This window comes from Gorilla gorilla, chromosome 5, assembly GCF_029281585.2.
Source record: "Gorilla gorilla gorilla isolate KB3781 chromosome 5, NHGRI_mGorGor1-v2.1_pri, whole genome shotgun sequence".
Taxonomy (NCBI): Eukaryota; Metazoa; Chordata; class Mammalia; order Primates; family Hominidae; genus Gorilla; species Gorilla gorilla.
The window spans coordinates 136,539,111-136,564,370 of NC_073229.2; the positions used below are offsets into that span (position 1 = coordinate 136,539,111).

Consider the following 25,260-nt stretch of genomic DNA (forward strand, 5'->3'; position numbering starts at 1 on the left):
CACATCCCCCTTACAACAACATGGATGAACCTGGAGGACGTTCTGCTAAGTGAAATAAGCCAGACACAGAAAGACTAATACTGTACAATTTCATTTATATGTGGACCCTAAAAAGTCAAGCTCGTAGAGAGTAAAACTGTTGCTAGTGGGGCTTCTGAAGAGGCGGATTCTTCTCTGGTGTGGCAGATCTTGCCTGTTAGCAGAATGGGAATTTAATGTGTAATTCTAGTTTACCATCACATAGGGCATATCACAAGCTTTATTTTGTTTAATTTTACTTATGCATTTTATTTTATTTTATTTTTATACATTCTGTGCCCAGGCTGGAGTGCAGTGGCACAATCACAGCTCACTGCAGCCTCCACACACTGGGCTCAAGTGATCCTCCTGCCTTAGCTTCTCAAGTAACTGGGATGGCAGGCGTGAGCCACTGTGTCCAGCCCTGTTTAATTTTCTAGCAGGAATTAAGCACCACATGGAGATGATTTTTTTGATTATTTAGGAACAAGGCAGAGTCTTTGGTGAATGAAGGGAAAGCACTCTGCAAGATATTAACAGGCCAGTATAGTGTACTTTCCTAAGAACGGAAATTACAAGTGTTTCGTTAAGAAATATAAATTGTTGACATAATTTTAATCCACAGCATTATTTAAACTGTCTAGTTCAAGATTATTTTGAGAAAACAATTAACTGTGGTGATTCTAATTAAATTCCCTTGATGTGTATATTGGAAAAATATATAAAGCACAGATTGTAAAATAAAGAACAGCATTGGAAAGTTTCAAAATTACATTTTTAAGAAAAGCTAAAATGAGTCAAAATGAATTTGTTTGAATTCAGATTTTGAGTATATTTTGGTTCAGAATTTTCTGCTTGAAGTAAATAGAGACAATTTAAAACTGATTAACATAATGGAGCCACCAAAATACTTTAAATTCTGTCACTAATCTGGAATTTAATCTGTGTTTCCTGAAGTAAGATAAAGCAATCCAACTTTCGATAATTAGACTGGTACTTCTTGGAGGAGTAAATAAGCCAAGGATAAGTAATTCCCACCTCTGCTCTAAGAGTCTTAGCATGTGGAATACTGAGGGGAGAAGACCAGGCCCTGGTGGACAAGAGACAGTGGGAGATGGGAACTCTACTGAGTCTTGGTCACCAGGAACAATGCTGCCTTTAATCTACTACCTGAGTTGGCTGTATAATTTCTGGTACCCAATGCAAAATGAAAATTTTGGGCCTCTTAATGAAAAACAGGAAAAAAAGTGCTTTTAAGGTTCTAAAGTATAAAGCTTTGTTTCTGTATTCCATGGGCCTTCTCTCTCATCTTCTCATGGTGGTTTTTGTTATTTAATGTCCTAAATGAAATAAATTATTAGCATAAATTTTTACCATTCATCTTTATAATGTACAACGCCCGTTTTAAATGCAAATACAAAAGTATTTAACTTGGATGCAGAATCACTGAACTCACATAATTTGAATTTTATACATGCATATGTATTTTGTTCTTCCCAGCATAGTGGAAAACCTGCTGAAAATAACTCAAATGTTTTTATTTTACTTCTTGATATGTGTACAATATGGGTTACCCTGTCTTTCTCTTTCTTTTCCTTTCCTTCTGTGTCATCACTTTCAGTGTAAGTCCTTGAATAATTCAGGAAAGTGATACAAGTAAGAAAGAATATGATAGTTTCTTAGTCATGAATGTTCTAGAACATCATTGCCTCCTTTCTGAGTTCTGGGTTGAATGGAAAATGTGGCTATCAATGTCCCATTTACTCAGTCATGGATATAACACATTCATCCTGCACTTTGAGTGTTGCTGGACTCCCATGCATTGTTGGTCCACTGGAACTTTACACTCATGGGACTCTTGAATGCTATATGCAAATAGGGCAGCAAGGCATGCCCTAAATGCAGACTGTGTGCAGCTCCTCTGCTCGTGCTTCATTGTGTTTTCAGACTTCACTTACAAAAAAGTTCAAAGATAGTATCATTAAGAATCCAAAGATGGTGACAGCTAGAGCATGAAACCAAGTGCAGGGCTCTTCTGCACATGGCTTCCTGTACAATCGCACTGGTTATAAAGCCATGGAACCAGCCTTGCCTGCAACAGTCAATTTGCTCAGATAGCACCTCGAGATTTACACTATTTGTCTTTAGAGTAGCAGGCCTTCCAGGGCATGAGGCTCAGTCAAAGGGAGGCCCAAGAGGAAACATTCACAATGCGTTTAGCACTAGCTCCTTCACCTCAGTGGTGAATTCCTACACTACATGATGATCTGCCCTTGTGCCCAGGCCACAGTCCAAACTGTGAGATCAGTTGTCAAAATGTCTGGAAGTGGGTGGGACGTGTTAAAGATTCCCAGGGGATTCCAAAGTGTAGATTAGGTTAAGAACCACTACTTCACTGCCGCTTCTTCTTGTTACTGAAAGTATGACCCCTAGACCAGTAGCATCAGCATCAGTCACCTGGCAGCTTGCCAGGAACACAGAACCTCAGGCCCCACACCTACCATGTCAGGTCAGAATCTGCATTTTCATCTGCAATTACACTTTGAGAAGCATGGCTGCAGCTGGATGGGCCATTTGTAACACCTAGAAGTTGACTCCTTAGGCTCTTCTATAAACACTGGTTATTAGCCCTGGTTGTACATTTAAACGATCTGTTTTATTCTAGCACCTAAGTATATAAATTCATTACATTTATTTTTATGTTTAATAATTGTTTATCAGAATTGTGCAATTGGATTATTTTAACCAATTGAGCTTTATTAACAACAAATGTCATTAAGATTTATTTTAATGCTTGGAAACATATAATCATAAAATTAAAATATGTTTTAATGTTTTAACCTACATATGAAATTTGGCTACAGAGAAATGTAATGTGTGACCAAAAAAATGTATAAATATATTAAAGCATAAATTAGATTTCAGTAGTAAAAAGTATGTGAAGAAGTAGATTGGAAATATGAAATAAAGGAGAAAATGCACGTAAAAATTTTGACTGTTAAAGATGGACATGTTCATGTATTTTTTAAGTGGCTGATGATAGATGTAAAATCCTGATGGTTTTTTCATTCCATTGGATACACTTAAAGAGTAATATAACAGTTTTATTTTAAGATATTAAAAGGTCAATACTTGAAATAGGCCAACAACTAAATTACTTCTAACTGTTTACATTTATGATGATGAAAACACTAGACAACAATGTCTTTATTTTGGTTTCAATATTTATAATATATCAGGGATTATGTTATTTGCAACAATTTAAATTTCTGATGAAACATATTAAATGCCAGTATGTGAGAGGTACATAATTTTTCAAAATTCTACAGATGTAAAATAATTTGAAGACCACTGAGATACATGGCAGGACCTAAGAATCTCATGGGCATCTTTGAATTTCTCAGCCTGCAGCCTCCCTGTGGTCCACTTACCAGCACACATTCATTTCCTAGTATCCTACGCATCACTTTGAGAGGAACGTGAAGGACAATTCTTTTGCTGAGTCTTCTGTGTTGCCTAAACTTTTCCTTCTCACTGGTGAGGCTACTTAAACCTGGGCATGGCCTGAGTTGTTGAACAATCACAGACTTACTTGTTATTGTATTCCCCCGTTGGCCATGCAGCTTAATAGCCTAATGAATCCCTTGTCACCTTGATTTTGGGAGACTCAGTTATCTAATAATCATGTTCAGCCAAGCCTTTGAATCTTTATTCTGAACTTAGAGTTTCCCTTTCTTAATACTAAGCTTGTGGGCTGTGCCATTCACAGAACAGGGAAAGAAAACCACAGGCTGTGGTGGGGAGAATAGAATACCTTAGAATGTTGTCACTCAGAGTCCTAGTTGAATGCAACTCACAAAATTTAATTTTTGTTTTTATCGAGTTGTTTCCTCATCAAAGTAATGTCAGCACACAGTTTTCAAATCAAAGAATTACCAAAAAGCTCATATTAAGAAGACTTTTCCCTTCCTATCTCTCTCCATCTTTAATTCCACTTCTAGAGGTAACTACTTTCAACTCTTAGCCTTTTCTTTTGGGATTTACATTTGTCTATTTACAAAAGTTACTTGTTGGGCTCCTTCTTGATTTATTTAGCTGATTTAGACTTTATTTGTAACATTTTTTATCGCAGCTGAGGCATTGACTCTTACAAGACATCCTTTTATCTTCTTCTGCCAACCAATACAGTCATAACTCAAATTTTGGTTAATATTTTTGTTGCATTATTATGAATATACAAACTTTTTCACTGATGAGTCAGAATGCTGGGTTAAAAATAATTTTTACTCAGAAGTTGAACGGTACTCCTGCTCTGTGCTCTAGCATTCAGTGTTGCTCATGAAAAGTGGTGTTATTTTCTTCCTGATACCAAAGCCTGGCAGAGATACAACAAAAAAAGAAAACTTCAGGCCAGTATCCCTGATGAACATCAATGTGAAAATCCTCAATAAAATACTGGCAAACCGAATCCAGCAGCACATCAAAAAGTTTATCCACCATGTTCAAGTTGACTTCATCCCTGGGATGCAAGGCTGGTTCAACATACACAAATCAATAAACGTAATTCATCACATAAACAGAACCAAAGACAAAAACCAGATATTATCTCAATAGACAAAAAAAAAGGCCTTTGATAAAATTCAACACCCATTCATGTTAAAAACTCTCCATAAACTAGGTACTGAAGGAACATACATTAAAATAATAAGAGCCATTTATGACAAACCCACAGCTCGTATCATACTGAATGGGCAAGTGCTGGAGGCATTCTCTTTGAAAACTGGCACAAGACAAGGATTCCCTCTCTCACCAGTCTTATTCAATACAGTGTTGGAAGTTCTGGCCAGGGCAATCAGGCAAGAGAAAGAAATACAGGGTATTCAAATAGGAAGAGAGGACATCAAATTGGCTTTGTTTGCAGATCACATAATTCTATATCTAGAAAACCCCATTGTCTCAGTCCAAAAGCTTCTTAAGCTGATAAACAACTTTAGCAAAGCCTCAGGATACAAAATCAATGTGCAAAAATCATAAGCATTCCTATACACCAAAAATAGACAAGTAGAGAGCTAAATCATGAATGAACTCCCATTCATGATTGCTACAAATAGAATAAAATACCTAGGAATACAGCTAACAAGACAAGGGAAGGACCTTTTGAGGGAGAATTACAAACCATGGCTCAAGGAAATCAGAGAGGACACAAGCAGATGGAAAAGCATTCCATGCTTATGGATAGGAAGAATGAATATCATGAAAATGGCCATATTGTCCAAAGCAATTTATAGATTCAATGCTATTCCCTTTAAGCTACCATTGACATTCTTCACAGAATTAGAAAAAAACTATTTTAAAATTCATATGGAACCAAAAAAGAGCCTGCATAGCTAAGACTATCCAAAGCAAAAAGAATAAAGCTGGAGGCATCACACTACCTGACTTCAAACTATACTACAAGGCCACAGTAACCAAAACAGCATGGTACTGCTACAAAAACAGGCATGTAGACCAAACGAACAGAATAGAGAACTCAGAAATAATCCAGAAATGTACCGTTATCTGATCTTTGACAAACCTGAGAAAAACAACCAATGGGGAAAGATTCCCTGTTTAATAAATAGTGCTGGGAGAATTGGCTAGCCATATGCAGAAAATTGAAACTGGATCCCTTCCTTACACCTCACACAAAAATTAACTCAAGATGGATTAAAGATGTAAATGTAAAATCCAAAGCTATAAAAACCTTAGAAGAAAATCTAGGCAATACCATTCAGGACATAGACATGGGCAAAAACTTTATGATGAAATTGCCAAAAGCAACTGCAACAAAAGCAAAAATTGACAAATGGGATCTAATTAAGCTAAAGAGCTTCTGCACAGCAAATGAGACTATCATCAGAGCAAACAGGCAACCTACAGAATGGGAGAAAATTTTTGCAATCTATTCATCTGACAAAAGTCTAATATCCAGAATCTACAAGGAACCTAAGCAAATTTACAATAATAAAAAAACCCATTAAAAAGTGGCAAAGGATATGAGCAGCAGACACTTCTCAAAAAAAGACATACATGCGGCCAACAAACATATGAAAAATAGCTCAACATCACTGATCGCAGGAGAAATGCAAATCAAAATCACAATGAGATACCATCTCACACCAGTTAGAATGGCGATTATTAAAAAGTCAAGAAACAACAGATGCTGGTGAGGTTGTGGAGAAATAGGAATGCTTTTACACTGTTGGTGGGAATGTAAATTGTGGAAGACAGTGTGGTGATTCCTCAAAGATTTAGAACTGGAAATACTATTTGACCCAGCAATCCCATTACTAGGTATATACCCAAAAGAGTATAAATCATTCTATGATAAAGATACATGCACATGGATGTTCATTGCAGCACTATTCATAATAGCAAAGAGATGGAATCAACCCAAATGCCCATCAATGATAGGCTGGATAAAGAAAATGTGGAAAATGTGGTACATATACACCATGGAATACTATGCAGCCATAAAAAGGAATGAGATCATGTCCTTTGCAGGGACATGGATGAAGCTGGAAGCCATTATCTTCAGCAAACTAACGCAGGAACAGCAAATCAAACACCACATGTTCTCACTTATAAGTGGGAGCTGAACAATGAGAACACATGAACACAGGGAGAGGAACAACACTTACTGGGGCCTGTTCGGGAAGGGCAGTGGGAGGAGAGCATTAGGGAAAAGAGCTGATGCATGCTTGGCTTAATACCTAGGTGATGGGTTGACAGGTGCAGCAAACCACCATGGCACACATTTACCTATGTAACAAACCTGCGCTTCCTGCACTTGTACCCCAAAACTTAAAAAATAAATTAATTAAAAAAAGAAAAGTGGTGCTATTTGAATTTCCATTCCTTTATACACGGGCTTCTGTTTGCTTTCTGCAGGTTTTTAGGATATTCTGTGCTTCATATACTGAGTCTTTAATTTTATTATCTTTTAAAATTTTCTGTTTGTATTTTTATTCAGCTTCCTGGGAGATTTGCTGGAATTGTCTTTTGATTCTTCTACTATATTTTAAAGAATGATTACCTTTTTTGTATCTATAAGAGCTCTGTCTTATTCTGATTGGTGAAACTTGTTTTATTGAGATACAGTAGTTTCTTATGTTATTGCATTGTAGTGTGTGGTTAAGAGGTAGACCTGCAGTCAGACCACCTGCATTCAAATCCCAGCTCTGTCATTTAATGGCTGTGCAAACTCAGACAAATTACTAAATTTTCCCATCTGTAAAATAGGATAAGGCCTTCATCATAGGACTGTGGTGATTATTCAATGAATGAATACACTTAAAGCACTTAGAACACTGCTTGACTTGTTAACAAGAGCTCCATAAGCATTTGCTGCTTTCTTTATTTCTCTGAGGTTATTAGTTACAGGATAAAAAACAATTTTCTGGTTTGTCTCCTTCCTTTGCATCCCTTTTGTTTAATTTCGTGCCCATCTTGACACTGGAAGATTTTCTCAAATGTCTGGTGATCTCTGGCTGTTCATAATTAAGAGTCACTAAAAAGTTGATTGTAAATTGTAAATGTGTGTATCAAGCACCAGAATGTTTTTCCGATGGAGTTCACTGTAGGATGTGAACATGATAAACCTTCCCTTTTTTTGTTTTGTCAGGAAGCTGAAAATCAGTACACAGATATCTTTCATCTAGAGCTCTTCAGTTTCTCCAGAGAAGAATTCTGGGAGCAATGAAAGTTCTTGGCATCCAATAGTTCAATATGTACATTTTCATTAATCCCCATTTTTGTCTCATACTTTGCCATAGTTGTGCATCCTTTAGTCTGGACCCTCTCTGGTTAGGTTTCTTCAAAGAAAAAATATTTTATTTTCTTTTGGAAAATTGCTGAAGGGGTGGTTACTTATTCTCTTTGAGAAGGAGAGATAGGACTTCCAGCTACTCTCTATTTAAATAGATTGTCAATAAATCCATCAATTCAAATGTGTTTAACTACAGTTAACACTTATCCGGTATCTTCAATCCTGAGCCTTTCATGGGTGGGATATGTTAGCTCATTTCCTGTTAGTATCTTACCTCTATAAGCACTTAAGTTAAATATTTCTCAACTCTGTTTAGTCAGTTAGTTACTACTGCTCTTTCCTCTTTCTACCTTTAAAATTTTATTAATATATTTTCTTTGCAGTTGTCTTCTATCTCATTCTTTTTGCCTTTAGGTTTATACATTTTTATTTCTCTTAGTAATCACTTGGGTGGTGCTCAAAGAAGTAGGCACCTAGGATTAATTTGTCATGTTTAACAAGAACTCTAATACATTATTTTAATGGGAAGCTTCATCACCTTTTTCTGGGAAAGGTGAGGAATCAGTGACTACTAATAACTCTAGATCCTCTGGAATACACCTATTCCAATTTCTAGGAGCCAATATTCTGCCTGTCAGCTAAACACTTCAGGGTGAGAAAGAGTTTGCTGCAATTCATCAAATTGTATTATTATCTGATCTCCAGAAATTTCATGTTATGGAGTCAATATTGTCTTATAGCAGAGCTATCCCACATGTTTTTTTGTTCTCTGTCAGTTTTCAGTGAGTCAGCTTGTCTCTCCCATACTTTATTTTTGTGAATGCTGAAGGAAGTGGCCAACACCCTATGATAGTCATGGCAGAATTTTCCTATCAATCTCCCTAAGGCTCAAGTCTCCGTGATTACTTGATCTGAACCCAAGAGCTGACAGGCAGTAGTTTAACCAACTGCTTTACCACCTTCAAAAAGTGTACATAGCAATAAAAGTGTTCATATGGAATTCTTGGATTCCAAACCTCAACCTTCAAAAATATACTTATTTACATTTTATTTGGATTCAGCCACATCAAAATTTTAGGTTCTATCCTTGTGAAAACCTTTTTCTGGATAATAACTTAAAAATATCAGCCTGGATTCTTTGGGTTCTAACTAACCATAGTCAAACTAAAAATTATCTGTCAGAATCCATAGAAGAATTCAACAGTAAAGCTGAGAAGCATCTGGTTCTCATAAGCAGTCGTGACCAGGAACCTCAATGACAGCAGGACATAACCTGTCTCATCTTTGCTATTCTGTGTATCGCCATCATCATTTCTAGTTTGCACGACAGAGGGCTGAATATAAGCCACCAGAAGTTCATGAGTTTTCGATACTATATCTTCCACCAAAACAAAAGACAGATCTACTTTTTCAGTTTCAGTCCAAAGATATCCCTGGGAAGGGCTTCACTTGGCACAGCTTGAATGAAGTGTCTATTCCTGAGCCAATCAACTGAGGCCATAGCATGGGGTCAGGTAAGACTGGGTTATCTCCCAAGGGAATCATTTAGATAGGCAAGCTGTGGTGACAGTGGCATGTCCTTAAAAAAGTTGTGGAGCATTTTTTTTCTCTAAGTTCAAAATACAGGTAATGCTATGTTCCTTATACACATCAACTTAAAGTGTAGCTATGAGAGGCAAAGGAAACCTTTCTGTCATTTCAAACCCTTCACTCTTTTACTCTGAAAACACCAGCTTATAGCAACAAAACTGATAGTTCACTTTAAAAAAAGGAAGTCTGAGAGCACTTACTGACTTCAATTCATTCAACAGGAAAACTTTCTTGTGGTATTGACAACCAGAACTATAAGCAACAGAGTTAAGGATGCTGGATTGAAAAATACTTTTAACATAATAGACCTCAGTAAATATTTTGGATATTGGTGGTAGTGAAATGTCCAACCTAGAATTAGAATCACTTTAAAACATGATAGATAGCCATTAAGTCAGTCACTAAAGTGATTTCTGACAATATGATTGGGGTATGCATATGAATGATTTAATAAAATTACATAAATTGAAATAGAAGATTTGCGTCTTGCCTCAGCGCATACAGTTTGTCAGAGCTAGTTATTGATACCTTGCAAAGGAATTGACACAAACTTGAATTTGAATTTCTTCAGTTGGTTTGCTGTCACACAGTGATTTTTACATTCTGATTGTTTAAAAATACGTGTAAGAATTACAATTTGCATTTGAGCTTGTTCAAGCAAGTGCAAACAATTCAAGACTTATAATTTAATACTGAGTTATCCTTCCCTGCAATTTGAAGATGAGGAAATTGAATTATTTACTTTGTGTATCAGTGCAGATACCATAGACCTGATTTATTGCTGGTAATGATAGTCAGTAAGTAGATTAGCACTCTGAATATTCAAAATTTAAAACACATCTTTTTAATTGTTAAAAGTCTCCTAAGAATTAATGCTTGACTTTGAAAAGCAAGAAAACATATTTTGGTAAGTGCAAGTTTTCAAAAACATTAATGGAGACTAGTCAGAAGTATTCCCTACTGTTATAATTTTCTCTGCTTCAAAATTTCAGAAACTCTCTGACCCCAAATATACATGCACAGTGATTTCAGATAATTTCACCTATGTGTAAAGTGTGATAGATAGCTGTGAATTTAGGTACATTATTTTAAAATTCCTCTTTTGTGATATTCTCTTTAGGGTAATGCATTAAGAATGCATGCGTATTTATGTAGATTACATTGTCTATTTGTCTAACATAAATGTAGATGATAGAGTCATTAGAGCTTTATTCATTTCAACTCACATTAAAATCTTTGAAATTTGAAACATTCAGGGATGAGACAGAAGGTGAGTGTGAGGACAGAAATGTATGAGGATGTATCTTCTGTTTCCGTTGCAGCTTTAACGAAATGGAGATAGCACCAGGTAAAAATGAAGTAAAAGCTGTGTAAGCTGTGTGTTGGGCCTTGCAGAAAAGGAAGCCTGAGAAAGGAGAGGTTATTTAGAATGCAGCCTCTCTTGGGGAAAACGTATATTCCAGCGATCCTCTCTACAATGGGACTTCATTCACCCTCCAAATCCTTTTTTGGAAGTTTGTGTCTTAGCTTTCCTCTGTTGTGACTTTTACTGCTCCTTCTGCTCTGGTTACAGACACCATAAAATTTACCGTTCATCCAAGAACACTTTTGAGAGTAAAAAATGGAATTATTAATAATTACAGGACAATAGCCTTGCCTAGCTGCCATCTTTCTTATCCTGTCCAGTAAGTACCCCTAAGAGTAGAATTGTGGAGTCAAAGGACATGAAAACTGTTGTAGATCCTGTCCGCTCATGATTCTATCAGGAATAGGAACACCAATGATTACATTAGCCACGAGGTGATTAGGTTTCAACAGTGCATTTCTGTATTTGATCTCCAACACATTTTGCTTTTTAAAGTTGAGTTCTGAAATTAGAGACAAAAGCAGATGGCAGTAGATTCACTCTAATTCAGGGAGTTATTAAGAAATTTTGAATTTTTTTACTATATAATTCGAAGCCTGCTTTAATGTCATCATCATAAACGGAAGGGTGGGTTGATGAGTTTACTCAGATTAGAGTGGTACAACCTTTGGGGCGGAGCCTCTGACTCTGATTGGTTGGACAATGTTTTCCAGGCCGTATAAAAGTGCCGGCGTCTCTGTGCGGAAACTCCGAGAGGAGCAGAGGTCTGTAGAGGTCTGTAGAGGTAGAGACGCAGGCTTCGGATCTTTTAGAATTCTGCTGGAAGTCTCCAAGTCAAGGTAAGTTATACCTTCTGTTTAAGCTATTTCCAATGTCCTATTCTGTCTTTGGCTACAAACTGGTGTTTTCGAATGCCTTTAACTATTTATTTTAGAGGAGAAAGAACTAGTTTTTTCCTGTGCCAGGGAGCTTTCTTCACCTTTAACTATAACTTTGCCATTTAAATTTTTACATATGAACCTCAGGTCACTCTTTGCATGAACTTGTATTTTTATGTGTTTTCAACTACAATGGATTTGCTGTTTTAAAATGGTTTCTTTTTATTTTCCAACATTTCTTAAAAGATTTCTGGGTTTTCGGCCGGGCGCCATGGTTCGCGCCTGCGCTTTGGGAGGCTGAGGTGGGTGGATCACGAGGTCAAGAGACCAGCCTGTCCAACATGGTGAAACCCCGTCTCTACTAAAAATACAAAACTTAGCCGGACGTGGTGGCACATGCTTGTAATCCCAGCTACTCAGGAGACCGAGGCAGGAGAATTGCTTGAACCCGAGAGGCAGAGGTTGCAGTGAGCCGAGATGGAGCCACTGCACCCCCAGCCTGGGCGACAGAGCAAGACTCCGTCTCAAAAAAAAAAAAAAAAAGACTTCGCTTCGGGTTTTCACTTAAATATACTTGACCACTTTTAGTAGTTGTGTCATAATTAGCTGAATCATTTTATTATTGTTAGATAATTCGATTGTTCCTGATCATTTGGGATGGTAGTTAACACTGAAATGAACAACTTGTGAATAAGTGTAGCATTTTTTTTCTTTTGTAAAATTGTTCTCTTAGATACATTCCAAGGTGGGTTAGACAATTAGATTTCCAGCACCATGTTAAATTTTCCATTAAATTGAAAAAGATAACAGAATTTAAGAAAGAGGTAATCTCTGGTTGTCCGCCAGCCAGGCACCATGAGATTGGAATGCTGATCAGGACTTGGAAGACCAAGTTTTATGTGGGCAGATACCCTGTTTATTACACACGTTTGTGTTTCCAGAGTCCAGTTGAGGCCAAGAGCACAGAAGGGGCTCAATAAGTATTTGTTGGAAAGAGATTAGAGAATGTGTTCTGGGATGTAGGACAGTTCTAGTAACTCAGTCTTAGGCTGGCCTCAGCGGTGTTCCTCACTTCCTCTCTCTGGTAATGTTGATGCTGCTCCTCTTCCTGTCCCTCATTCTGTTACTACTGTCACCACTGAATGTGTGATTTGTGGGTTCTTGGTAAGAAGTTCTGCTAGTTACTGCTCAGTGCAGGCTCTTATTGGAGAACAGTCCTCTGTTCGCATCATCTCAAAGGTGCTTTCCAGCTTTGCGAGGCTGTCTTTGGGTCATGGGTCTAGCCTGGCCCAATATGCTGTGCCCAGCATGTCAGAGACAGCTCACTCAAAGAATGACAGCCGTGGTGGGAAGTCCTCTGGGAGCACCAGAGGCTGTCAAGCTTTGGGAGCAGTTGGGGTAACTGGAGGGCATCTTCCTTGTCTGGAACATCTTTTTGGTTTGTATTCAGGCATGATTATTTTGGAGAAGTTGATGACTATTATATTGTTATTCACATTAATTCAAGCCTTAATTAGTTTTCTTAGAGTGCTTTAAAGCATTTCATCTAATAACACTTTGTCCTTAAACTTGATTCTTTCATGGGCTTCTCATTTTGCAGTGGATTTTGCTGGCTTTACTCACATGTGGTAATTTTCCTGGAAATTCTGAGGATTCCTTAGAGTCACTTTTCTGTGATGATTAATGTAGAGTTGGCTTTATTTTCATTATTGAATTTAGACATGAACATTCTTTTTCCTGAACTGCAGAGGATCTACAAAGAAATACTGAGTGGAGACTATACTGAGATTCTATTAAAGACCCACTTGAATTCAGCCCCCATTAGGAGAAACTTTGGCCAGAGCAGCCAACACATCACCTGGAAGTCTTCAGACTAGGTAAGCTGCACTGTCTGAAAAGAAAGTTTCCACTGTCCTATTTCTGTCTTGTGATTATCTAGAGTTTGAAGAGTTTTGAAATCATTTTTATCACCATGACTACATTACTGTGATTCTCTAGCAATTTAGTGTCACTTTCATAGACAAACTACATAAATATTATTTATTTTTTGTTATTCTTAATTTCTTAGTTAATAAATTTATAATTATTTATTAAATAATATAATTCATTTATGTATGCCAATAACTTATTTATTAATTTATATTATTTAATCTTGGATTTAGACTATTGAAGAGTGGATTGTGTACTGAGGGCTCCCAAGTGCTTCGAGAAGCCAATAAAGGATCACTTCAGTTTACTTCACGGCTAAGGAGTAACCCTTAGGAACCATGGCCAAACGCCTGCGAGCAGAGTCGTCCTGTCCAGTTTGCCTGAATTTTTTCTCCTGTCCCATTTCTCTCTCTTGTACACACGTGTTCTGCTTTGATTGCATCCAGAAGTGGCTACTAGAAAACCATGATTTTAGAGCGATGTGCCCCTTGTGTCGAGACGTGGTGAAGGTACCTGCTTTGGAAGAATGGCAAGTGAGCGTCCTAACACTTATGATCGAGCAGCACAATAACCGACTTGAGCAAAGTCTGCACGTGAGGGAGGAGCGCCGGCGTTTTCGGGAGGATGTGACCCTGGATGCAGCCACTGCCAGCTCCCTCCTTGTCTTCTCCAATGATCTAAGAAGCGCTCAGTGTGAGAAGATCCACCACGATCTGACAAACGATCCCAGGCTGACCTGTGTCCTGGGTACTCCCTGCTTCTCCTCCGGCCAACATTACTGGGAGGTTGAAGTGGGAGAGGTGAAGTCATGGTCCCTGGGCATCTGCAAGGAGTCGGCTGACAGAAAGAGCAATGATTTATTCCCTGAGCATGGCTTCTGGATCAGCATGAAGGCAGGAGCAATCCATGCTAACACCGACCTGGAGAGAATTCCTGCAAGCCCTCGCCTTCACCGTGTGGGAATTTTCCTGGATGCTGACTTAGAAGAAATCCAGTTTTTTGATGTTGACAATAATGTTCTCATGTATATACATGATGATTTCTTCTCTTTGGAGCTTTTGCGTCCATTCTTCTGTCTTGAGCTCTTGGGAGAAGGGGAGAGTGGCAACATCCTGACCATCTGCCCATGAGAAAATCCGCCCTTCCTAGAAGCTTTCTAAGAGGTGAAAGAGAATTTTGGCCTGAGAAAGGTCAGCATGATTGAGGAAGAGATAATGTGCTATAGTGCAAAGACTTGGTAAATTTTTAAAGTAGATTTTGTAGACTTTGTAGCAAAAACAATTTTCGGATTTTTGGGGTAAGTTTTGTGGAATTTGTAGCTAGGTAACTGGGGTCTTTAGGGATGTTATTAAGTACTGTAAGCTTCAGTTTTGTAGTCTGTAGATGCGGATAATTGTACCTCAGTCAAACAGCTGTGGTAATTAGAGACAATACTATGCCTTTGTCTTATAGTAAATAACAAATAGAGAAATCTTAGATTGTAAGTAAGCTAGATATTAGGTTTTGTGGATAGACAATATCTTTTTCATTATTTCAAGCTGTTTTGTGTAATTCCTGATAATGTCTGAGGAGGAAGAAAAATTAAACAGCCAGTGTGAGTTATTTTGTTGATACAGCATGAAATTTCAGAGAGACAAACTGATATTGGGGAAGAACTAAGTTTTTCATTTTTATTTTCTTTGAAACACAGCCACGTAAGTTTTCTTGAATGACAAAGAACTTTGACCAAAATGCATTGTTAATGGTGATTCATATTCTTATGGGAAGTGTCATTTACCCATCTCAATAATTGGACTATTGTGATTTATAAGAATTCTTATCAACCATGTTAACTAACACATATTCATCAAAAATTGTTTTCAAGGTTGCTTTTGGATTTTTTATTTGTAGAATTTATTTTCTTGCAAATAAATTTATAAAGCATTGGATGTGTTCATGTTTATGCTGTTTGGTCCGTCTCTCACATACAGTCTGAAGTTGGTACCCCTCTTCCTCCACCACAGGTACATGGTCCCAGACTGTGATTTCCAATATGTCATCCTTATACACTCATGATGGCTCCTTTTCGAAATATTCAGGTCTCTTAGGGTTGTATTTTTTCTGATTTACTGAGTCAGCCACTTCTGAGATTACAACTGCCCCAAAAGGGCTGGGGTCTGAGCATGTTCTGGAATCTGCCTTTGACTTCCTTTCTAGAGAGACCCAGAATTGTCATTTCCCTTCTCTTTCCAACTTCACTGGGAGTAGGGAGATAGCCATTTTCCGCTCCTTATTCTCTTTTGATCTCTACAACTTTATTTCAGGGGACTCATTGCCCTTCCCTAACACTGGGCAAAATTTCAGGATACAAAATAAATGCACAAAAATCACTAGCATTCTTACATACCAACAAGAGTCAAGCTGACAGCCAAATCAGGAATGAACTCCCATTCACAATTGCCACAAAAAGAATAAAATACCTAGGAATGTAGCTAACTAAGGGAGGTGAAAGATCTCTATGAGAACTATAAACCACTGTTCAAAGAAATCAGAGATGACACAAACAAATGGAGAAACATTCCATGGTCATGAAAAGGAAGAATCGATACTGTTAAAATGGCCATACTGTCCAAAGCAATTTATAGATTCAATGCTATTCCTATTAAACTACCATTGAGACTCCTCACAGAACTAGACAAAACTATTTTGAAATTCATATGGAACCAAAAAAGAACCTGAATAGCCAAGGCTATTTTTTAGCCAAAGCTAAGCAAAAGGAACAAAGCTGGAGACATCACAAGGCTACAGTAGTATAGTTTGTATCAATACCAAAACAGCATGGTACTGGTACAAAAACAGACATATAGACCAATGGAACAGATTAGAAAACCCAGAAACAAGACCACATACCCACAACTATTTGATCTTTCACAAACCTGACAAAAGCAAGCAATGGAGAAAGGATTCCTTTTTCAATAAATAGTGCTGGGATAACTGGCTAGCCATATGCAGAAGATTGAAACCAGACCCATTCCTTACACCACATACAAAAATCAACTCAAGATAGATGAAAGATTTAAATGTAAAACCCCAAACCATAAAAACCCTGGAAGACAACCTAGGCAACACCATTCAGGACATAGGCATGGGCAAAGAGTTCATGACAAAGATGGCAATTGCAGCAAAAGCAAAGATGGACAAATGGGATCAAATTAAACTAAAGAACTTCTGCACAGCAAAAGAAACTATCAACAGAGTGAACAGGCAACCTAAAGAATGACAGCAAAATTTTGCAAACTATGCATGTGACAAAGGTCTAATATCCAGCATCTATAAGGAACTTAAGTGTACAAGAAAAAAACCAAACAACCTCATTAAAAAGTGGCAAAGGACACTAACAGAAGTTTTTCTAAAGAACACATGTGGCCAACAAGCATATGAAAATAAGCTCAACATCAATGATTATTAGAGAAATGCAAATCAAAACCGCAATGACATACCATCTCACACCAGTCAGAATGGCTATAACTAAAACATCAAAAAGTAACAGATGCTGGTGAGGTTGTGAAGAAAAAGGAATACTTATATACTATTTATGGGGGTGTAAATTAGTTCAACCATTGTGGAAGCCAATGTGGTGATTCCCCAAAGACATAAAGACAGAAATACAGTACACTAAAAAAAAAAAAAAAAAAAAAAAAAAAAAAAAAAAAGAAAAAAAAAAGAAACTGGCTGCTTATTGTAATGACCCAAATGTTTATTCTCCTTAATATTGGGATTTAGAACTTTCTGTAAGACAGAGGCTCTTGTGCAGGCCTTGCTCTTTTCATAGGAAGCAACCAGGAAAAAATGGTGAAATCTTCTACCCCTTAAGAGGTTACTGTCTTTGGACAGCCTGCAAATATTGGCTAAGAATTTGGTGGAATGCTGTTGCTTCTCATAGGTGGCAGATTCAGTTGTGCCTCTAAAATGTATGTATAGATGCTGCATGCATCTATCTCAGCTCTTAGCATGGCAGCTTCTAGGAACCTCCCTTAAGGGACAGCTGGTTCTCTCTCCTTGCCTACTTTTAGTTCTCTTCCTGCACCCCTGCTGCCTGGAGTGCAGACGATTGGGCCACAGGGATGAGGGGCCTGAGAGAACAGTGAACTGGAATAGGCCTGCACTCTTGAAGGCTACAGGGATCCCTGAGGGCTACAGAGTCACTCTGACAGCGCTGGGACACTTACCTCTGTCTTCATTAATGTGATAAAGAAACCCCATGAGGCTAGTTTACCTGCATAACAAACCTGTGCATGTAACCCTGAACTTAAAATAAAAGTTAAAAAAAGTATTCTATATCTCAGCAAAAATAAATGAGAAATATTTGAGGTGATGAATGTGTTAATTAGCCTGATTTGATCACTCCACAATGTATACATGTATCAGAACATCATGCAGTACCCACAAATATATACAATTATTTGTCAATTAAAAACAAAACTTAAGAAGAGAATAAACACTTTCTGTTTTAAGCCGCTGTTATTTCTTGTGTTCTGCCTGCCCTTGAACTTATTCCTAACTCCTGTTCTATTGTACCAAGAGTTCTGAAGACCTGCTGGGCAGCCTCAAAAACGCTTTCTATTTTGCTTTGCCTTTCTCAGCTCTGGCCATTAGAACTTTGGTGAGTGTCTTCCAAGTGTCTCACAGTTTGCCCTTGGCTTCCTTCTCCTACCTTTCTATGACCAGCTTCAATAAATGAAAAAGTAGAAGTAAAACTTGCCTCAGTTGTATTTTTTTAATGGAAAATTTTAAACATACAAAAATAGAGAATAGTATAATGAATCCACATGTACCTATCACTCAGTTTCAATAATAGCACCAATGGCCAACCTCCTGCCCCCAGATTATTTAAGATCAAATCTTATACATCATATCATTTCATTCATAAATTCTTATGAATATCTCTAAATGAAATGTACTTAGGAAAATGTACTTATGATGCTATTATCATACATAAAAATGAATAATTCCTTAGTATAATCAATGAATAATTCCTTAATATAATCAAATATCCAATCAACATTCACAGTCCTTTCTGATTCAGCTGTGAGTGTTTCCATTTAAGCAGTTCCAGCTTTTCTGAACTGGTCTAATGAGTGTTTGCTTGCATTTGACTCTTTGTGTTTTCTGTATTTAAGATTTCCAACCTCAAAATAGGCAGTCACTTTCTATTTTCCAGTCCTCTTTTTGATACTTAAGAAAAACCAACTAGGGCTCTCCTCACCTCCTCCTCATCTCCAAGTCATTATACCACCCTAATGCCTGCCTGGGGCTCCTGGGCATCCCTGCCACAGTCACCCAGGTATAGTTTGCTTTAAGGACACCAATGATCTTAAACTTCAACTTTCAAATTTGTGTCCAGGTGAAAATGTGAAAAATTCACATTCATAGATAGCACGTATGTGTCACATTCTGAGACATGGTACTTAAGCAACATGTAAGTTCTATGGACTCCTCATTTGGCTCTGGGGTAGCATTGTCTGAAGATTGTTTCTATTTTCTTTGTAAGTTTCCTCAGTAATGAGGGAGTAATTTCTGGGATTAGTGGCCAGATCCACTCTTTACTGAACCTGTGGGCTCTTAGTGTGGGCAGATTCTCTAGCGGTAAATGTTCTCCCTCAACAAGTGAAGACATTCCTTTTTAAGAAATTGCATTAGAGAGCATAGGTTTGTGGATGATCTTCCAAATCAATAGCAAGGTGAAAATGAATCTATATTTCTTCCTAGGAGAATGATTTAAGTATCAAAGACTAAGAGAGACCTTTGGAAAAATGGAAACATTCATGCCAAAAGCACCTGTTTATGGTTTTGCCACTAAAGTTAGCCACAAATTAGGATTGGAGATTTTATCCAATTATGTTAGAGAAATTACTTGATTCAGTCTTTGCTCAGTTGAAGGAGTTGTGCTCAGTTGCAATGATCATCTAACCTTTGTTATAGCTAAATTAATCTAATTTTAATTAGTCTTTAATTGTTTAAGATGACATTTCAAACAAAATTTTTATTATTTTTCTATAAAAAAGTTCTTCCTCTTTAAACTTTATTTTCCATAAATATTTATAATCATTCATTTGCTATGTGCATATTTTGGGATTTTTTTTCTTTTTTTTCTTCACCCAGGCCAGAGTGCAGTGGCGCTATCTCGGCTCACTGCAAGCTTCGCCTCCCGGTGCACGCCATTCTCCTGCCTCAGCCTCCCGAGTAGCTGGGATTATAGGCGCCTGCCACCGCGCGCGGATACTTTTTTGTATTTTTAGTAGAGACGGGGTTTCACTGTGTTAGCCAGGATGGTCTCGATCTCCTGACCTTGTGATCTGCCCGCCTCGGCCTCCTAAAGTATTTTGGGATTTTTTGTGCTTCAGACTTTTCTTTTTTTAGAAACTGATGTTTATTTTCCATTAACCTTATTTCCATGTTGCTTAAGAGCCCGTGCAAGGGCAGCTTAAGACCATTCAGCGGTTGCTTCTACCCATTCAGCGGTTGCTTCTACCCATTCAGTGGCCTGAGACTGGAAGCTGCAGACCAGTCTTCTGTGGCAGGCTGAGCACTTCACTCTTCAGCAGGGAACTGCTGAATAGTCACAGAGGGCACCTGCATGCCTTCAGACCAGTATGCAACCTCAGGCTGAGTAGCAGTGAACTCAGGAGCTGAAGCAGTCCATTCACCCTGAAATTCTTTCTTGGTCACAGCCTTTTCAGCAGCAGCCTGCTCTTCTTTTTCAATCTCTTCGGGATCTCTGTAGAAGTAGAGATCAGGCATGACCTCCCACGGGTGTTTGCAGGAAATGGTGCCACGCATGCGCAGAACTTCCCGAGCCGGTGTCCACTACGTCAAACCCACCGAGTGAGCTCCCTTGTTGTTGCATGCGATGGCAGTGTCCACATAGCACAAGGAGAATCTGTGTTACAGAGCAATGGTAGGTAGGTTAACATAAGATGCCTCCGTGAGAGGCTGGTGGTCAGCCCTGGGGTCAGTAACCACAAGAAGCCGTGGCTCCCAGAAAGCTGCCGGATCTGGTTAGTGAAGGTTCCAGGAGTGAAGCGGCCAGCAATTGGAGTGGCTCCAGTGGCAGCAGCAAACTTCAGCACAGCCCTCTGGCCAATATTCCTGGAGGATATAACACTGACATCTGCAGGGTTTTCAATGGCAGCAATGGCATGAGCTGCCAGCAGAAGCTTCTCCCAGGTCCTCTTCAGATTTATGATGTAGATGCCATCACTTTTCCTTTTACAGATGTACTGTTCCATCTGGAAGTCAAGATTGGTGCCACCTAAGTGGGTTCCTGCTGCAAGGACATCCTCCTCCTTCATTTGCAGGACATCAAGGGCTCTGGACGTTGTGAAAGTTTCCCTTAAAGTTACGACAGGAATTCAGAACAATGCCGTATGGACCCCTCTGTGGGTAGTGCGGAAAGGCTTCAGACTTTTTTAACCAGCTAATAAACGCATGGGGTCCAATATTTAAAATGCCACATAGTGAAACTGTTTCCTGACACTCCCCATTTATTCATTCTCCCTGAAAACGACTCCTGTTACCAATTGCTTGAGGATTCTTCCAAAGGTATTCTATATGTGTATATATATGTATGTATTTCGCCTATATATAAATTTAGTACTACCTATACATTAGTTTGCACCTTTTTTTCACTTGAGAATATTTAAGGAGATTGACTTCAAACAGTCTTTTTTCAGGACTCAGATAAAACTTTTTGTATTACATTTATCAACTTAGTCAATTTTGTGCTAACAATTCTCAATCAGATTTATAAGCATAAATTTTCCCTTAAGCTTTCCAGGAAGTCATTAACATCTGTCACTCCAAAATGCATGACATCATAGCTGCCATCAAAGGACTTCTAGAAGATCCAATTACTACAAAATATCAGTAAAATCAGATTGACCTCAAACCCTGTATCTTTCAAAAAAGACATACTTTTGTTTTTCAAGCATTATTAGGTATAGTAAAAATGATTTTTTTTTCTTTGGTTTTTTGTTTTGAGACAGAGTCTTTCTCACTCTGTTGCCCAGGCTGGAGTGCAGTGGCGTGATCTCGGCTCACTGCAACCTCCACCTCCCAGGTTCAAGCAATTCTCTTGCCTCAGCCTCCCCAGTAGCTGGGATTACAGGTTTGTGCCACCACACCCAGTTAATTTTCATATTTTTGTAGAGAAAGGGTTTTGCTATGTTGGCCAGGCTGGTCTCAAACTCCTGACCTCAAGTGATCTGCCCACGTAGGCCTCCCAAAGTGCTGGGATTACAGGTGTGAGCCACCATGCCCAGTCTATAGGTTATACCTCCTTAATGTTACAAATTGATGAAGATTAAGTAAATAAACCTCAGCAATGACTAATACATATTTTTAAACATCTACTTTTGCTTCTCATAATCACTGAGCATCCATTTGAGCTTTATTCTTCTTTTCTTCCTTTTTTTGATAATGCTGGCAGACTTGATGAACCAATAGCATCTGACCTTCACAAACTAGGCAGAGTTTCAAAATAAGGTGACTCGTTACATTGGTTTGGATTACTTTTTGAATCCCCATATTTTCTCAGGTTGGCACAATTTTGCTTCACGTGCATCATGGAATAGATGAGACAACAGGAAGCGATAGGCTTTCCCTGTTCAGTGAGTCAGGCAGTAACCAAGAGATTAATGTGAATGAATTCCGGGCTTGTGAAGGCATCATTTCTCATCAAATGGAACTGTACCCTGCTGGACGGAAGTCTGAATATGTGTGATCTAATGCAGAGGTTCCAACTGATGTGACCCACAATGTTGTCACCACCACCTCCCTCCTTGTCCTCGCTAATGACCTAAGGTGTGTCCACCGTGGAAAAATCTTTCTGTTACCAGAAACGGATCCCCATCCAGACTCTAAGAGAGGGTTCTTGGACCTTGTGCAAGAAAGAATTCAGGGCAAGTCCATAGAGCAAAGTGAAAGCAAATTTATTAAGAAAGTAGAGGAATAAAGAATGGGGGCTGGGCACGGTGGCTCACGCCTGTAATCCCAGCACTTTGGGAGGACGAGGCAAGCGGATCACGAGGTCAGGAGATCGAGACCATCCTGGCTAACACAGTGAAACCCTGTCTCTACCAAAAATACAAAAAAGTTAGCCGGGCATGGTGGCAGGCACCTGTAGTCCCAGCTACTCGGGAGGCTGAGGCGGGAGAATGGCGTGAACCCGGGAGGTGGAGGTTGCAGTGAGCTGAGATCATGCCACTGCACTCTAGCCTCTAGCCTGGGTGACAGAGCGAGACTCCGTCTCAAAAAAAAAAAAAAAAAAAAAAAAAAAAAGAATGGCTATTCCATAGGTAGAGCAGCCTTGAGAACTGCTGGTTGGCCATTTTTATGGTATTTTCTTGATTATGTGCTAAACAAGAGGTGGATTATTCATGCGTTTTCCAGGAAAGGCGTGAGCTATTCCCAGAACTGAGGGTTCCCCCCATTTTAGACCATATAGGATGACTCCCTACATTGCCATGGCATTTGTAAACTGTCATGGTGCTGGTGGAAGTGTCTTTTAGCATGCTAATATATTATAATTAACATCTAATGAGCATTGAGCACGACCAACAGTGACTTTCATCTCCATTTTCATTTTGGTGAGATTTAGCCAGCTTCTTTACAGCACACCGCTTTATCAGCAAGGTCTTTGGGACCTGTATTTTTGGCTGACCTCCTATTTTATCCTGTGACTAAAAATGCCCAGCCTCCTTGGAATGCAACCCCATAGGTCTCAGCCTCATTTTACCTAGCCCCTATGCAAGATAGAGTTGCTCTGGTTCCAATGCCTCTGAAATTTCATGTCTAATTGATGATCCCAAGATATTCAACCGTGTGTTCTGTGTCCTGGATGCTTCCCCTTCACCTCTGGCTGCCAGTGCTGAGAGGCAGAAATAGGAGAGAACAGGCTCTGGGGGTCTGCTGGGCGTTCATTCACGGAAACTGGAAGGATGGCTGGTCCTCTAAGGACACCAATTCTGGTCCACAGGCCAGACCTGCTAGCCCTTACCTCCTGTGATGGTTACTTTCAGGTGTTAACTGACTGGATAGCTGGTTAAGCACCACTTCCGGGTGTGTCTGTGAAAGTATGTTTGTGTGCGAATCCGGGGACTGACGGGGGAAGATCGGCTCTCATTGTGGGTGGGCACCATCCAATCAGCAGGGTGCCTAGATAGGACAAAAAGGCAGAGGAAAGGTGAATTTGTTTTTCCAAAAAGGATATTCTGGAACTGGGATGTCTCTTTTCTCCTGTCCTTGGACATCAGAACTCCAGGGTCTTAGGCCTTTGAACTTGGAACTTGCGCCAGCAGACCCCTGGGCTCTCAGGCCTTCAGCCTCAGACTGAGAGTCACATCATGAACTTTCCTGATTGTGAGGCCTTCAGCCTTGGACAGCTATGCTGCTGGCTCCGCTGGTTCTCCAGCTTGCAGAAAGCCTATCATGGGACTTCTCAGGCTCCGTAATTGCATAAGCCAATCAATTCCCTTAATAAATCCTCTCTCTCGTATACCTATCTATACCCCTCTATATATTAATATATCCTATTTGTTCTGTCTCTGGAGAACTCTTAACTGATATACTTCCATTATGTGGGAATTTCCCAGATGCTGAATTGAGGAAAATGACATTTTTTTTAACGTTACTGTTGGTTACCTCCCTATATAGTCAGTTCTTTTGCATCTGTTTGTTTGGATCAGCAGAAGGCAACAGTGAGACCCCACCGAATATCTTCTCTTCTCTCTAGAAAGTACTCTGAACATATAATGCTGTGAACATGGCAGGTCTTATCATGTTTTCAAGATGATGAGATATGTATTGCATATTAAATATTCATACCTGGATATTAAATACCCAGGTTTTTAAAAAATCTTATAACCATTCTAACTGACCATGATCCCAGATGGAACCCCTGCCCGCGTCATTGCTTTTGTCTCTGCCACCTGGCTGCCCCTCTAGACAGCTTCCTTTCCTTCCTGGGCTGCTCCCAGGCAACTCAGAAAACTCAACTTCCTCCCCCAAAACTCAAATTCTTACTTTTTACGTAGAGCAAATGAAGTCTGTCTCAGCTTTCTTGTGAAGGAAAAGCTGCTTCAGTCAGTTGTGTTTTTAAATAACACCCCTTCCCACTTTGTGTAACAGAATGTTTTAGAAGCTTATGCTTAAAAATTTTTTTTCAGCCACAAATTGAGGCAGACTCCTTTGATCAAGGTATTTTGTATTGGCTGAAAGTGTGCTTCTGTGGAGGGCTGGTGCAGGGAGCTGTAATTGAGAGAGCGGGAGGAGTAGCCAGGAAGGAAACTGTTGATGAGCATGACTGTATGGGGGGTCAGCCCAGCTGGAAAAAGGCCAGGACTTATGGAGAAAGGGCATGTGAGGCAGAGAGACGAGGGGGGAGTTTATTGGCTTCTACTGAGTTACTGAATGTTCTTTCTTCTTAGATCTATAAGAAAAATTAAGTAATAAATCCTAAAAAGGCAAATGACAAAATTTACGTTCTTTATTTTTCAAAAAGAACTTAGAAAACAAGGACAAGAAGGATATTTTTAAAATGTAATATAGACCATATTAAACCAATATTATGGTTGACAGTATTTAAGAGAAAAAGACAAATAACTAAAATTGATATTAAAACATTTATTGAGCAT

At 38.9% G+C, this 25,260-nt stretch overlaps 1 protein-coding gene and 1 pseudogene across 2 annotated transcripts; one reads left to right on the forward strand and one right to left on the reverse strand.

Moving 5' to 3' along the window:
* Positions 1–11,481: 11,481 nt before the first annotated feature.
* LOC115935025 (ret finger protein-like 4B) lies at positions 11,482–15,513 on the forward strand. 2 transcript variants are annotated; one of them, XM_055391554.2, is made up of 3 exons: positions 11,482–11,620; positions 13,408–13,536; positions 13,822–15,513. In XM_055391554.2, exon 3 carries the CDS (start codon positions 13,927–13,929, stop codon positions 14,716–14,718), a length of 792 nt encoding a protein of 263 aa, XP_055247529.1. In that variant the 5' UTR covers positions 11,482–11,620; positions 13,408–13,536; positions 13,822–13,926; the 3' UTR covers positions 14,719–15,513. The 2 variants fall into 2 exon arrangements, with proteins under 2 accessions (XP_055247529.1, XP_030868422.2); XM_031012562.3 differs by having other exon boundaries at positions 11,482–13,536.
* Positions 15,514–20,051: 4,538 nt separating this feature from the next.
* LOC115934992 (small ribosomal subunit protein uS2-like) lies at positions 20,052–23,548 on the reverse strand (annotated as a pseudogene).
* Positions 23,549–25,260: the final 1,712 nt, after the last annotated feature.